General features: G+C 40.4%; 2 protein-coding genes across 7 annotated transcripts in view; one reads left to right on the top strand and one right to left on the bottom strand.

Annotated features, from left to right (window-relative positions):
- LOC134426653 (cytochrome c oxidase subunit 6C) overlaps window positions 1-16,455 on the bottom strand; it is a 475,168-nt gene that overhangs the window by 447,069 nt on the left and 11,644 nt on the right. The gene's annotated exons all lie outside the window — the stretch shown is intronic.
- VPS13B (vacuolar protein sorting 13 homolog B) overlaps window positions 1-16,455 on the top strand; it is a 429,375-nt gene that overhangs the window by 409,500 nt on the left and 3,420 nt on the right. For all 6 annotated transcript variants that reach the window (XM_063171820.1, XM_063171844.1, XM_063171830.1 and 3 more), the window contains exons 57-61: window positions 800-976; window positions 1,948-2,118; window positions 8,725-8,901; window positions 11,345-11,447; window positions 12,109-12,358. In XM_063171820.1, the coding sequence (XP_063027890.1) occupies window positions 800-976; window positions 1,948-2,118; window positions 8,725-8,901; window positions 11,345-11,447; window positions 12,109-12,358 (878 nt within the window). The remainder of the gene's footprint in view (window positions 1-799; window positions 977-1,947; window positions 2,119-8,724; window positions 8,902-11,344; window positions 11,448-12,108; window positions 12,359-16,455) is intronic.

Here is a 16,455-nt window from a genome sequence, read left to right as displayed (position 1 = left end):
AATCTGCTGCCTACCAGCCTGAGAAAGACAAGACCTGCAAATAGCTTTCCAGCAACAGATTGCTGCGTGCTCAGCCATCCAGCAAGCTGCTGGCAACCCTGCGTTTATATAGGAAACCAGATCTGCAGATACTCTTCCTGGGATATGCATAAGGAATACTCCCCTATGAGTAACCTAATCAGCATGTAGATGTCATTGCTGTTTACACAACTGTACTGAGCAGAAGACATTTCTCTGGCTTTCACTGCGCTCTGAAAGAAAATGATCAGCTTAGAAGGGTTGGGGTGGATTTAAAATAACTTCTTAAGCACTTGTCAAAAATCTGCATCCCTTTTCCTAACACTCCATCAAGCAATTGACCTGCACACTCCCGTAAAGCAGTACATTGTATCAGTGTAAACTCCCTGTCACAATTCTATCACATAAGGATGTGAAATCACTGCCTTATAGTGTCTAAAACCAACCCAAGCATCTGAGCTTGCAGTCCATTCCTCTGTAGCTGTGAGGCTCTTGCATCTGCCTCCCTCACACACTTTTAGCAGAAATACGGGAAGCTCCTGGAAGGAAGTAATTCTAAAGCTATTTGTGAGTTTGCCAAAAGGATTTCTTTGATTTACGAAGTATGAAACATTGCCATTTCTGAATTCATAGTGGATGAGTTATTTCCTGTGTTTTGCTCAAAGGAAGTTCATAATGCATTGAATTCTAGTGTGAAAAAGATAATTAAGGAATAACCTTTTCACAACTGCTGCTTCTGCAGTTTTTGCAGCTGTAACATGTGTCTTGTTTCTCCACACAGGCTGGGTTGTTGGATCGTTGGAAATTCTTGGAAGCCCAGCTAGTCTGGTGAGAAGCATAGGGAATGGCATAGCTGATTTCTTTAGGCTCCCCTATGAAGGACTGACCAGAGGCCCAGGAGCATTTGTCAGTGGAGTTTCCAGAGGAACAACATCATTTGTAAAACACATTTCCAAAGGTAGAGCTTTCACTTTATTACTCCAACTACAGCTTTGTTGTCATGCATTGTTAAACTTTTAAGCAGCAAAATCTGTCCATCCTTCAGTCTCCTGGCCCTGCCTTGTCTTGTGCTGCTCTGTGCTAGTTGAAATTCCTGGTACCAGGGCTCAAAAACCAAACAACTCCTGTTTAGCTAAGCTAAGAGTGTATGTAACAAGCTCACATGCAATGTCTCATGTACCAAACAGATCACCACTTTACTGCAGTGCATGAGAATGTTTCAGAAACTTCAGAATTTTAAACCTCCCAATGGGAAATAGATATTCACTCAGCAAGTATTTCATGTGATAACCGCAGAAGTATAAAGGTGTTCTGCACTTCTGCTTGCCCTCAGAAATTCTACACTCGGCCACCTCATCATATTTATTATTAAAAAAAAAAAAAAAAGAAGAAGTAGATACAGTTGTCATAACTGTGTGAGTCCATGGATGGGATTTGACAGTGGGGCTGGCCTGCCATGGGAACAGGAGGAGCTTTTCCCTTGCAAAGCCTGTACAAACAGTGCCATCGCGTGGCGCCAGCTGCTGCACAGACACCGCGCCTGCCCCGGCTCCGAGCCCCGGCTCCTGCCTCCCGCAGGACGCGGCCTCACGGCTCCTTCTGTAAATATTTGTTTACCTGTCCATCACCCCCCTCTCCATTTAGATTGGCCTTCCACAAGTCAGGGAACTGGAGAAGGATGTTCCGATGAGTTTCTGTTCCCACCGACCAGGCAAACCTGGAGCAGGCTAATGTAAAAGGCGTGACACGGGCCATAGCAGCAGCGTGGTGATGCCTAACAAATAGTAAAGCATGTTACACATGGGTGACTGTTCACTTGACTTGCTGCTCTGCTCATAAGCTCAGCATTGCAGTGAGGCATACAATGTCTCCGTGGTTTAAATTAAAGCATTTTAATCCAGACCCAAATGTATATCTCCATGCATTTAGGTACACTGACGTCAATTACCAATCTGGCAACAAGTCTTGCTCGGAATATGGATAGGCTGTCACTGGATGAGGAGCATTACAACAGACAAGAAGAATGGAGAAGGCAGCTTCCAGAGAGCCTGGGAGAAGGACTGAGACAGGGGCTCTCTCGTTTAGGCATTAGCCTTCTAGGTAATGTACTATTAAATATCAAGTTAAGTGATAATACTGTTTTGTGATCTGCTCACTAGCCTTTTCTAACTGTGATTTATAATTTCAAATACTGGGGGTTTAGTGTCTTCTTGTGAAAAAGCCTCACAGTATGTATATTAGATACTGTTTATCAAGATTTTCTAACTTTTGTGTATGATTTTTGCTGATAAAATAATTGCAGATATAGAATGGGTTTGCACTTTGTGAAATAATATTTTCACTAGTACATGATGTAGATTTAAGTGGGAAAAAAAGAATAATTCTGCATCGGGCAGCGTGACTTGTAACTAATTCAACACGAAGACGTCATCATGCTGATGTTTACTTTCCAATGAATTATAGGATTGCCTTCTGAACCTGCTTGTTTTTGCAGCACTGTAGATATCAGAGATTCTTGGGTTTGTTTGAAAACTGCTTCAACTTAGTGCAGATGTTAAGTAAGCTTTGATGAGGAATTCTACTTTTACAAAGAGACCCAGATCGTCCTGTTTCAGTGTAATTTTATTCATCAAGCAGCCGAGTGGTTTGGTTAGAAGTCAAGATTACTCTCTCCATTTCAAAATAGCACCTAAAATTTTGAAAAGTAACCCACAGTGGAAAAATTCTCTGCAAGAAGTTTTGCAGTAAGGGGCTGGATTTTCTAGGTTACTTCGACTTGTCACACAGCAAAGGAATGCAGAACTGTATTGTTTGGCAGAGTTCCTCAGTATGTATTAAACAGTATGAATCTCTTAGAGATCAAAGTGACCAAAAGCAGTCCAGTGCAAAAGGTTAGAAGAGCTGAAGCTTGAAAGGATTTGTCCTGTTTCCTAATCTTCAGTAGTGTACACAACTCCTAAATTTGCAACCGCAACCCTGAAAGCCCCAAAGAGGAAGTGGTAAAAATGTTACAGCTTCGGGTTAAGTTGCTGGGAATTATTTTAAGCAATAACATTAGATTATGTGAAGCACTGCCATTTGATAATGCCTGTAAACCGGCAAGCAAGTGTCCTGGGAGAAATGTGCATAAAGGAGAAATTCCATATATTAGTAGCCACTGTCCCAATAGTAAGCTGTTGCTGGTGTTGCAAATCAAAGGCAGTTTGGAGGAGGTTTTATTTTTCCCTCTTGTTTTATTGGGCTAAGGGCAGTCAGGTTGAGTTGCTGGATGAAAGATTATACTTTTAGAAGCACTGTGTCAGCTTGGTGTGTATGTGTTGGTGAAATGGCTTGGTGATCTTGGCTCAGTTATTAATTAAACATCAAGGTAACATGGTGTCTATATCTCCTTCACTGACACACCAGAGCCCTTCAGAGCTAAAAACATCAGCTGTACAGCCTGAAGTAAAGAGCAAAACTTAGTAGCTTTGGCTGTATCAAGGCAAAGTTTTTTGCTGTTCAGGAAAGCTGGGAACTCCTCACATACATGCACAAATACGCCATTCCTGCACCTCCCCGCACACAAGGATTCCGTGGTTTGCAGCAGTACACCCGAGTTAAAAGCAAAACAAGTAATAGAGCTAGAATTTCAGTGTCCCTGATTTCCTAAGAAATCAGACTTCATGTTAGAAACCTAGAGCTTCATATTAGCATTTAAACAGTGCTCCTCCACAAGCTAGGGTCTTGTTATTATTCCCGCTGTTATTGTTTAGCAATCGCTCCCTGCTAACTACCTCTTTTCTTAGCAGTGGAGTCAGAGAAGTACCCAGATAAATAGCTACAGTTACTGTAAAGCTGGATGTGACAAGTATGGAACTTCAATAAGGGAGAAATCAGAAATATTCCACTTACTTTGTATCAGTTTTTTTATTAAACTTAATTTTTAAAAAGCATGTTTCCTCTGTATAGGCAGCAGCATTCATATAAATTGTGTCAAGACCTAAATTATGAATAGACCTATGTTTCAATTTCTACAAACATGTCAGAAAGCTGCTGCTGTCCTGTCTTTAGTGTAAAGAATATTGTGGCTTCTCAAAAAAAAAACCAAAAAAACAAAAAACAGTCATAGTTGAAGGGATGGTACCACTGTGCTGCTTTTTTTCCCCAGCGCATAGAGAATAAACGTGAACATGCTTACTCTAAAAACACTTACGGTTATTCATACACAACAAAGTGAAGCTGCAGTTTTTTTCCTTTGCAAGGATGAAAAGCTTGATGAGCACAGAAATGCAGAGAGCACGACTATTTGAAGCCGTAATTTCTGTGACTTTCTAATTGTAAAGTTGAAGAGTGTGAAGGAGATTGCTACGATGGTCACAGCACGCTCGTGTTCGTAAGCCGTCTGACCCATGCAGGCAGCTAAAACAATGGCAAATGTAGATTTTGTGCCTAGGTGAAGTCACGTTAGTCTTCAGTTCATCGGTGTGTAGTGGTCTCTACCCAGAAAGTAGAGGTGCCTTTCTGATTTTTGTGAAAATCTGGCTCACGGTGGCCCCGATTCAGCAGAGCACTTAAGCATGTGCTTAAGAGCTTTGCTGAACTGGGGCCAAAATCATGTACTCTCGTCTCCTCCTCCGTGCAAGTTGTTCCCTGTGGTACATTCTTAAGTGCTTTGTCCTGTCTCATTTTAAATGACTCAAGCACTGTCAGGGTGTTGTTTGATTTGATTGTTATCTTTGGCCAGCTGTTGGCTTCTTTTCTAATTTGGGGGAGATTTCTGGGTCATTTTAGTAACACTTGTGTGTGAAAAGAAGCAACAGCTTATGATAGGTGTGTTTTTTCCTTTTATATGTTTAGGCAAAAATGCAGTGAAACTTTTGGTAAAATATTTAGATGATTGACCCCTCACTGAGGAACTATCTTTTGCATTTTGTGTGACAGGGTCGAACTGAAAATATTAACTTTTAAGCATGTAAAAGAGACTATTGAAACTATCGGCTATATTTTCAACTGCTTGTCCTAGTGAAAAATATTACATTGAAGTGGCTGCCTTTAGGAAGTTGAGCATGTCTAAATAACCAAAAAGATGACAGCTATTCAAAAAGCTATTTTTTACAATGGCAGAAGTGCTCAGCATTTCAGTTACTCCTTTGTGCTTTTGGGGAAGTGAATTGACTCATATTGCCTGACAGTGTAACTATCCTGGTAGAGAAGGCAAAACCTGGGTTTCGGAAGCTCAGATTTTTGTTATTACAGGTGGTGGTAGCTGTTCTTGCTGTACACTCTCACTGAGTCAGGGCCACTCTATATTTGCCTATCTACAACACAAGATAGCACAAGCCAGTGCTAATCCTGAAATTGTGTGCTATTCCACACACTAACTATGCAACTACATCAGTGCATGGCAACAGGTGCTTTTTTCCTTGAGCTGTATTTTTATGTGATGTTTGCTGTGATGAAATTATGCTTCAGCCCTGGTTTTGGTGTGAAACACTTGAGGCAGTCCCGAAAGACAACAGAGAGAAGGAAGCAAAATGGCTTCAGCTTGGGCAGCTTCCAGCCTCATGGCAAAGCATGGCCAGTTTCTCTTAGTGGGGGATTTTTTCCAATTATGTCTTGCTCTGAAAGCATTTGTCACAAGCAATCTGATGGTTGGCAAGGTCTGTAAGCTGTGCTACGTTCACCAAACTTTGTCGGTCTGCACACAAACCAGTTGCTGCCCGTAATCAAATTCTTCTTGAAGTAATCCAGTGATATACTCTGAACTATCTGAATTTTGTAGATATCAAAGTAACTTTTTTTATTGTTACTGAGCAACATGTATTAACCAGAGTGCACCCCATCTGATGTTTAGCAGATGTTATGTTGTTGCTGGAACCTCTTTGGTCCAGTAATGGAAGAATATGTTTTTGTTTTGTTGCTTTGGTGTTTAATTTTATTGAGGTTTTCTTTATACATGCATAATCTGTGTGTACATATGTGGACATGCATATAAAATCAAATGCTTAGGGCAAGGAAAAAAAAAAAGAAAAATGGAGAATGGTTTCATTTAATTAAAAAAATACTGGTCAAGGGACATTTTACAGGGAAAGGACAGGGACAGCAGTAGGACACCATGTGAAAGAGAACGACAGTGGGAAGGGAGGAACCACTACATGTGGTTCCATGCTGTGCTTTCCTGATACCCCACTGAAATCTGGCGGGGAGAGACTTTCTGTGGTAAGTCCATCCCTCATGGTGCTCGTGCCAAGAACTCTGTTAGAACACAAGAAGCCACAGGGGCACAGGAAGATGTGCTTTGCACAGTTTCTGGGTGAGGAGTGCCCTGAGCCTCACGTGTGTGTCACCACTCTCTCGCTGCTGCTGGGTTTTGAGGTTGCTCAGGCTTTGGTCTGTCTCTGTTTCCTTTGCTCACACATGCTGCACACAGGAAAGGAGCTGCACAGATCTGGATTCCCCACACAAGGGTGGTAGGACCAGCCACTCCTCAGTGAAAGGAGTAAGGTTTAGTTTATTTTGTGATTGTGATTGTGGGCATGGCCACGGTACATAAATGAGTTGTGGCAGTGAGTTGCAATTCAAGATAAGGAATTACAGAGAAAGAGAAGATCATTTGGTATATTTTTTTGCAGGTAGAACAACAAGACTTGCAAAAGGATTTGAGATACAAAAGGGCAATGTCTTCACAGAGAAGTTCAGAGCATGCATAAAATGCCAGAATAACAGAAAGTGTGAAATTACTAAAAAGTGGCTAATTAAGCTATAGATTATTTGGGGCATTACATAAATATTCTTATATAACACAGTCACAGTAGTTTCCATTCTGTTTCCTTGTCCTTGGAGCCTAATTCCAGCTGAGGAGTGCCTGGAGCATACCACAGGTCCTTTGCAGTAGGCTCTTATTATTACCTTATAACTTTGTTCAAGTATATTGCAGTAAATAATTTACTAGTGCTAGGACTTAGGTGGATTACATTTTATAAGGCAATAACTTCTGTTCTGAAAGTGCAGTTGTTGTGGATGACCTCAATAGATAGGGTGAAGGAGGTCACAGGATAGTATAATATTGTAACTTAGGACTACACCAAGTATTGTTTTATGCCTTCAAATGCATCCCAATTGCACAAAAGACTGGACAAACAATCCCAATTGTCTAATGTGGTGTTGAGATTTTATTTTAGTCAAGCAGCAGGAACAGCTGGCAAGTAGTAATGAATTGAAAATTGTATCATTTCAATAGCATGGCATTAAGGAAAAAGCTTTGTGGCCTTTGTGGTACAAAAGGTGAATGTTCAGCTGCACACTCAGCTTCAGTGAGTGACCTCAATTAAAACCAGGCATCACTTCAAAGACAGACCAGCATTTTCTGTGGAAATACTATACATATGTCAAAAAGCTAGTGCTACAGATTCTGGGAGAATTCTCTCTAAGAGGAGAGGAAGGCATTTATGGGGGATGCAAGTTTCCTGAATTCCTGATTGATAGTATCCCAGGGACGAGGATCTGGGGAAATGTGTGCTACTTCTCATCCTCTTCTTTTCTTTGGACAGTGACTGTGCACAAATACTATATTAGTTCTTGTTGTTTAAAGTCAGCAATTTCTTTATTTATCCAGTGACAGTAACTAAAACCATCTGAAGACCAGTTAGCAGCTCACTGCCTAGCGCACGTCACGCTGGTAAACACATGGGGCCAAATACCTCAGTTGCGATTGTCCAAATCTGTGGAATTATGCCTGGATTTCCTTCCACTTACAAAGCAGGACTTTCAAAGATGTCTAGGTTGAGGTGAAAATGCCTAGTAACCAGAGTGACACTCAATCCTACTCCTCAAATAATTGTTTTATCTTGGTATTTGTAGCTGCAGGTGCAAACTGAGACCTGACCAAGAAGCCTCAGACTTGCTTTTCACTGAGCAAAGCACCTCGGGTCGGGAAGACTGCTGTGGCTTTGTCCAATCCTTGTACCCATAGCTATCTCCAAATAGCTTATCTATCAAAATTACAACAACTAGAGACATGTCTGTGGTTAAGTGGCTAGCATAAACTCAAGATCAAAGAAATGTACCACCTCAGATACCTGTTTACATTTAGGAAGATTTAAGTTGAAGTTCTCTGTTGATACTAAAAGCTGGGAAGGTCACTATGTCACTTGTAAAAGTCTGACCCATGCACATTAAAGTAAAATATTATGGTTTTCACAAAAAAAGTAACAAAAAGTCTCAAAGTCTAATTCTGCTAATCTTAGTCATATATCAAAAGTTGCATTAGCTTATGAACATTTCTGGCAGTGGAAGAGGATATAAAAATGATGTATTGAATACAAACAGTTTTTATTCTCATGAAGTCAATCTTGCACTTACGTGAAAATCTCATTTCCATAGCAGCTCTAGCTGTCTAAAAGTGGAGGATTTTATTCCTAGCCCAGCATTTTCAGAATTATGACACAGAATGAGCCAAACTAACTTAATTCAGCAGAAGCATTTAGCATAAGTAGTCAAAAGAGGAAAACATACTGTAAGGTTAGGTGATCTGAATGTTAAAAAAAAAAAAAGGTTAGATCTTAACTGAAGCTAAGATAGTGTTTACCTAATTGGTCAAATGCTAAATAGCTGTATAAGAATGGGGTACAGTCTTGAATCCAACCAATATTCAGGTCCAGTAGTAAGATTTCCTCTTATTCCAGAATATTTATCTTCACCACTTACTGGAGACTCTTGTTTTTTCAGGTGCAATTGCTGGGATTGTGGATCAGCCGATGCAGAATTTTCAGCGGGTATCTGAGGCCCAAGCTTCTGCTGGGCATAAAGCCAGAGGGGTCATCTCGGGTGTGGGGAAGGGAATCATGGGCGTCTTCACAAAGCCCATTGGAGGGGCAGCTGAGCTCGTCTCCCAGACAGGTTACGGTGAGTTTCATATTTCCAACACCTCCATTTAAATTTTAAAATGTTATTCAGATACAACCTGCTATGTCTTATTTATCCAGCTCAGTATTGTGTGACTTAGAGAAAGGTTTAGAAATGCCACGGCTAAGTAGTTACAAATGCTCTGCTGCTTTTCTGAAACGCCATCGTGTTGTGCTTCTCTCTTGTGTTACTGATCAGCGATGCACAGCCACAGAAACAGAGAATGCAGAAAGCATGAAGTAATTCTTGGAATACAGTAGAATTAGTTACAGAAACATATGTGCTTGAAAAATAGTTTTTGACATAAAAGGATTAGAGCAACACTATGTCCAATTAGAGCATTATTTTGAGATTGCTTTGTTATGGCAGGGAAAGAGTTGGGCTATCTCTACACAAAGAGTGAGTTAGGGAGAGGGAGAAAGAAGTGAGTCATGTAGTAGGAGCATCCCCTTTAAACTGGAGCTTCACGAGAAGACAGTCCTGTTTTCAGATACATGGGTAACCTTAGAGCAACCAGAGGTGGGGTTTCCAGCAGGACTGAGCACTTAATGGCACTGGTGCTAAATCCTTTCAAATTGATGGGAACAATTCTGGACAAACAAAAAGTGTAAAAGATAAAAATATCAAAATACACTAATTTAATTGTCTCCAGTATCAATAAATCACTTTCAGCTTGAATTTTTAAGAAGAAATGGTAGCTGGAGGGAGTCTGGGGAAAGAAGCAGGATACTGATAGAAGGACAATGTGTCAATAATTCCACCTCACTAATTATACCAGAAAAATCTTGAATATTTATGCCTTTAATCACTAGCAACATTTATGCTTGTTGTGTTAACTAAAATACAAGTAGTTCTCATAGAGCTTAAGGTTAGGATGCTTCCCACAACACCCACAGCTCATTCCATCTAGTAAAAGAAATAATGAAAGAATTCTTTCAAATCAACTTTATCTTGTTTGTATAATCATAAATAATAGCTGTTCTCCTGCATTGTACCCCCCATAGGTGTAAAACCCATAGTACCATATTAGCAAAATCAGAAGGCTTTTTCTGTTGTTGGCTGTCTCCGTGTTGGCTTTGCTGCCCAGGACAGTATTATTTCTAGTTTTAATTCTGCTGCTGTTTTTATCAAGAAACTCATAGTAGTAGAGGGACACTTTTCATTGCAGATATGGTACTATGGTATATAAGACATCATGTTTTCCATGACCATGACAAAAGAGTTAGCCAGGAAAAAACATAAAACTATATCAATAATAGTTGACAGTGCGTGAGAGGAAAATACACAAGAGTTCAAGTAACTCTTACCCACAACTGGATTGGAAGTGGGACTGTGCCTCTTGGGGGAGACCAAGGGGTGGAGGACCACACAGAAATAAACACATGTTCTCTCTGTCTCCATCTGTAAATAACATTTTCACTCACATAATGCTGAGAACCTTGGTAAGCCAACTGTTACAATTGGGATGCTGCTTTTAAGTATTACCATCAACATGTGTGCTAAAAATTAAAGGGTTTTTTTTCATTGCTGATGTTTTGTTTAAATTATTATCCATTGTGTAAGAGGGAATCTAAGTTATTGACACCCTTATGCCTTTGGAATGCTTAGACAAAAGAAAATCTCTTAATTTATTTGTAAAGAAGTACATTTGTAAAAGAGTAACTTTGCACCAAACCATGTAACACTAGTGCTTGCTGCATAACCTACTCCACATCTGTCATGTAAAAATTTTTAAAACTAGTTAATTTATGAATTTTTTTTGCATCCCACACATTCTTTCTGGTGACCATACCTCATCATTGAATGTTTACAGGCCATCTAAAATCATACATACTGTACCATCTTCAGCTCTGGAGAGTCTCTTTAGAAACCTGCTTAACCGCTGCTTGTAGTCTCCATTCTGTGCTGGCACTAAGAAGAATTCACAATAAGCCAGATGCCCCAGGAGATCTCATAAATGTACATGGATCTGTGTTTAACAGCTGGATTAAGTAACTGAACATTTAAATGCAGTATCTAGGCAAACTTGCCTTCTAATTTGTACCGATTGTGACACGTATATGAAAGTATTTGAATATTAAGCAAGAAAGTTAACAATGGTCTTGATTTTTTTCTACATAAATCCTAAGTGATGTGTCTGATCCTGCTCTGAAGGGATGGCTCTCAGGAGTGTTATGTTTCTCTTGATTGCAAGTGTAGAGCTGATTCATGGAACACACAGTGGGGTTTTTTTGTTTCTTGCTAAAGCGAGATCATGGGGGTTAAGTGCACAACTCTTGCATTGTAATATTTAATGAATTATCTTGACTACAGCATCCAGAGATGTGACATCATTTTGGATCTGCACTGTTTTATGAACTGCTTTAAACAGATGACATCACTGCAACATGTAACTGCGTTGTAGAAAACAACCACTAAAAAACCTGAATTCTCTCACCCGCAGGTATTTTGCATGGAGCTGGACTTTCTCAGCTTCCCAAGCAGCGCTCTCATCCAAATGATCAACATGTTGAGCAGGCTCCAAACAGCCACGTCAAATATGTCTGGTAACATTATTTAGACAATTGCTCATTTTTACATCCACATTGTTTATTAATAGCTCCTGGCCTCTGGTCAAGTTAACAGGAAAGGCTTCCCTTGCAAAGGCTGAGTTATGGCAGTTTGTTTAGGAACGCTAAACACAAAGGTAGTGCATAGAAACCCAATCTGCAAATGATGGGCTGCTGATCTGCATCCAGCTTTGAAACTACAGAGCTGATCTTTATTTAATGGTATTCAGTGAGTTCTTACTTATTTTATCATTGCACTGAGCCCAAGAAAAACACTGCACATCTCCAGAAACAGCTGTTAGTAAAGATAGTTTTATTTTCTGCACTGAATTTCTAAGCCACTTCTCAGGGTAATTTTTCTATTATCAAGGAAATAGGATGGGAAATAGGCTAACCTAGCACAGATATTAGGCCAATTCTGTGGTGAGTGATTGAGGGGTTTTGATAAGTAACAATTTCACATTCATCCTTTAAATCTGAAGTCTTACATCTTTCAGTAATGGAGTTTTGGAGTACACTCCCTGGCTTATTTTACATCCATATGTGATAGCTACAGGCTTAAGTAAAAACAGTGATCAGAATAAGCCCTGGAGGATCCAATGCTCTAACTAGTTCTTTTTTTGTCTTTTATTTTTCCTTTTTTAACCTGATAATGCAGGAAAATGCTGCAATCTCTGGGAAGGCCAGAGGTTCATATGGCCTTAGATGTCATGATTGTGAGCGGATCGGGCCAGCAGCATGAAGGCTGCTTGCTGCTCACCTCAGAGGTGCTCTTTGTCGTGAGCATCAGTGAAGACACACAGCAGCAGGCCTTCCCCGTGACTGAAATCGATTGTCTGGAAGATGATCAGCAAAAAGATCTGCTGAAGGTGCAGCTAAAACAACAGAGAGTGCCTTCTGACTTGGAGGTAAAGACTTGAGTACCTTTTCCATTCAATGACCAAGTTACACTGATGCTGGTGCTTTTGGCAGTGGGAATACTCACCTCTGGGCTGGGAGGCCAGAGGCTGAAGTGCCAAACCAGGAGATTTGCCTCTTCTAGTTGGCTGTGATTCCTTTTGGGTGAATGTGTCTCCTCCCTTCTGTTCTCTTATTGATTGTGATGTACCATATCTATGACAGAAATTTTCTGAGGGAGAAAGTAGAGGAAGTCTGAGTTCTTGGTAAGCATCACCTCTTTTCTGAAAAGGTTCTCATGGCTACATATGCATGAGGTGAACACTGTTTGGCAAGTCAGCATTGCACCCTGTGCCTACAAAGTCCCAGCAAAAGCAGTTCCTTTTATTCTTCTGGGAATTCTGTTAGCAGTTCAGTGGTGGTGGTGCTCCTTTCAGTGTGCTTTTATCTTGTCTTTTCTAGCACAGTGGTCTTATTCGACTGTATTTACTTCCTTAGATCATCCTTCTGCAAATGCTAGCTTTAAATTGGATTAGTCCCTCTCTGAGATTGGATGCACCAAGTGTTTGCCAGTAAGAGCATAAAGGCTTCATCATCATGTTGAAAGATGTCTAAGCTATTGAATACTGAGGTCTTTTGGATTAATTATCTTCTTTTAATGGCAGAAGAATGTTATATTTTTACACTTTTGGGAAACAATGTTTATTGTATTAAATTCTCAAGTAGAGTCATATGAGAGAGCATTTCAAAAACGAACATGCATGTCCCAGTTTTTATAAAAGTGTGCCAGGTAGTTTATAGTTTTCTGCTATACCAGAAATTTCTGTTTCAAATATAAAAAAAGAACACATAAAAGCCCTGAAGTATAAGGTGTGACAAAAAGTAGGAGCACCTTCAGTAAAATCCTAACTTTGCTGAAGTCAGTGAAGAGTTTTGCTGTTGATTTCAGCAAGGACTTCATCTGTGTCGTGACAGCACTTGAATATTTTTGTAAAAGCTTTCTTTAGTGCTGAATTCTCTATTTATATTTATTGTCTTTCCACTAACCTCAGTCTCACAGAGAACTGTTGACTGAAGTTGCCTTCTCTCACCACAAAGCTACATGAGGGATTACTTAAATTGTGAAGCAAATGAGCAAAGCTCAGCTTTTTTTGTCCCCGAGTGCTGAGTGGTTGGTGGAGGCACACATCAGACTGTCAGAGTCCAGACTGTCCTGCTCAGTCCAGAGCTAGTGTCCTGGAGGGAAGAAGAAGAAAAATCGCTTTCCTAAGGCACTGGATACACTCACCCTATCCTAATCCTAACTTTAGCACCAGCCCAGATCTTTTTTTTATTGGATTGGAGTGTTGTCTTTGCATCTGGTTTTCCGAGGGGTAGGGAGAAGGCTGCTGCTGTGGGGGAAGGGCAGCTTGCTGCAAGTGGGTGATGAAGGGTGCAGAGGGTCTGCCTGGTTGGCAGAAGGGAAGGGAGGGACAGGGACCCTAATTCTGGTCCCCACAGCTGCTGCAGCTGGGAATGTGTAGGATTTATGGGCAAATGGGGCCCCTGAATGCACAGAGCAACCCTGCATGGCACATGCAGAGTCCAATGTTCCCACACGCGTGTGTGCATAACATCCTCCTTTGGAGGTACTGGACCAAATACATAATTTTTTTTTTATGAAGTTATGGGTGGAAATATGGGAGTCTTACTCAAATGGTGAAGCAATGCAGCTCTAGGAGCTGTAAGCCTTGATCCCAGAATCTCTTTTGCTGATGCAGCCTCTTGAGAACACAGTGAAAATGTATGGGAAAAGTGCCTGTGTCCCAGGTGGAGCCAAGTCAGTGATGGCAAGACAGCAAAAGTTGAGTGACGCTGTACAAAACAGACCTGGCAAAACATTCCTTCAGAATACAGATACTGATACTGAAATTCTTGTAAAAATTTAAAGAAATGTGCTGTGAGGAAGAGCAGTTGAAAGAAATAGAGAAAAAAATATTTTTAATTTTTTTATGTTAAGGCAGCTAAGGCAGCTACACAATAAAAGATTCCAAAAAGCTTCATATACAGTTTTAGTAATTACATAGAGTGTTTTGTAATTAATATTTGTTGGTTTTTTAGTGGATTGGGAGATCTCATACTTGGTGATTTCCTTTCTGCAGCTGAATTTGTGGTCTGGGTGTCACATGCAGCACTGGTGCTGATGGGAGCCAGAGCTTCCCTTCAGCTTCCTGACAAGAGCTTCTACAAAGTCTTCAGATGTGATTAGGAGAAGGAACCTTAGGAGGAACAAGTTGTAACTTGAAGATGAGCAGCTCTAAGCTGCAGAGTGATGCCTAAATAGGCACAACTCCTCAGTATTAAAATAGTAGGCCATTGTGTTACAGTGAAGGTGTCCTCAGCTGAAGTGTCTGTGCATGATAGCATTTGCAAAGATGGCCTCAATTTTTAGCTGGAAAATGCCCAGTCAGGTGAACCAGATTGTTATTTTGAGTTTAGCAAAACAGAACTAATGTTACCAATAAGTTATGTCTATTTTTCTGATTAGTTTAGTCAAAGATACTAGGAATAATACAAGAAATTGAAACATTTAATTTCAAGGCTATAAAAATTGACTTTTTTGCATTACCGCTCACAAAAACAATTGCCAAAAGTTTTGTTTCAGCTCTGCCCAAAACAGTTTCTCTCATTCCCTCTCCTCAACTTCTTGGAACAGTTAAGAAACAAAACATGAGTTATTCTACAGCTGTAATCACCAGAGATGTTATACAGCATATTTTGACTCCTTCAGCAATAGGTTTGCCTGATGCCTTGTTCGCCTCCACAAGATATAACTTAATCCATCTGGACAGGAATAGCCTGGATGGATTCTTAAAAACTCTGGCACTGACAAGTTTGTTATTGAAAGGGAAGCATTAATTGTATTTGGATTATCTTCCAAAGTAATTGAGACACTGCTTGTTTCCAGACAGATGTCAAACTCAAAAGTCCTGCTCTTCCAGCTGCTCTTGGTATAGCTCATAACATCAAGAAGACAAGAAGAAATTGAAGGGCCCTGGAATTTCAGATATTCCAGATTTTTTTTTTAATACTCCTATGTGTTATCATCTTTCGAGCTTAAAAGCAGTCTTTGGATTTCTCAAAGCAATGGAAAATAATCCTAAAGAGCCAGATCTCCTTAATCAGTGTGCACAGAGGAGTAGATCAGTGCTACACCCATCTGGACTGCACAGCACAGGTGTTGTAGCTGCTGTGGAGTTAGAATTGCTGAAGGCTTATTCATTATAAACCATAATGGGAGGAATTTTAGAAAAATACTGGAGTTCTTAGCCCAAAAGTATGGCCTGGCAGTATGAAAGGACATGATATCTCTAATGTTCTTCTAGGAGTTACATTAAGCAAGCCTCAGTCAAGTTTTGAATCCTTGAGTGATCTGGATATCAACATGATAAATATTCACAGCAGCAAGTGAGGGCACTTAGTGACAATCTTAGGTCCCATTTAGGAAAAAAATGTAGAATTACATCAATTCCAAATTTTTCTTGTCTTGAAAATATAAGCCAAACTGAAACTGGCTGCAGAAGCAGACACTTAGTTACAGATGAAGTCATCTAAAAGCAAGCAGGGTCCCAGTTACTTTGGAAGACCATCCAACCATAGTTAATATTTCCTTCTGCATAATTATGCTGTATCTGTGGAAAATGGCCTGGGGCTTAATGAAGAATGTGTTCACAAAAGTAGATGAGTGGGATACCAGCACCATTTCCATCTCCTTTGGTAAGCAGGATCTTCTGGTCAATGTGGAGGCAGAACCCAGCTGTCCCTGGGCTTACCTCCCTAGGAGAAATGAGGAAAAAATATGAAGCCACCTACATCCAAAATTTACCCTGTAACTTAAAATCCAGTTTACAAAGGTGGTACTTCAGCATATTTCTCTCCTTCCAATGCTGTAACAGACTGACTGCTGAGATACTTTCACTGAGCCACCAGACCAAAGTCGTGGTTCAGACACCGTTCTCCACTGTTAGCTGGAGTCGGCTGCAGCAGTCTGCCTTCTGATTTTTCCCTGCCTTAAGGTCGTTCATGGAAACAACCCTTTCCTCTGCCCATTTCATCATTTCTGCTGTTT

Source organism: Melospiza melodia, chromosome 1, assembly GCF_035770615.1.
Source record: "Melospiza melodia melodia isolate bMelMel2 chromosome 1, bMelMel2.pri, whole genome shotgun sequence".
Classification (NCBI taxonomy): Eukaryota; Metazoa; Chordata; class Aves; order Passeriformes; family Passerellidae; genus Melospiza; species Melospiza melodia.
Note: the sequence above shows the minus strand (reverse complement) of the source record. Positions and strands in the feature narration are given on the sequence as shown.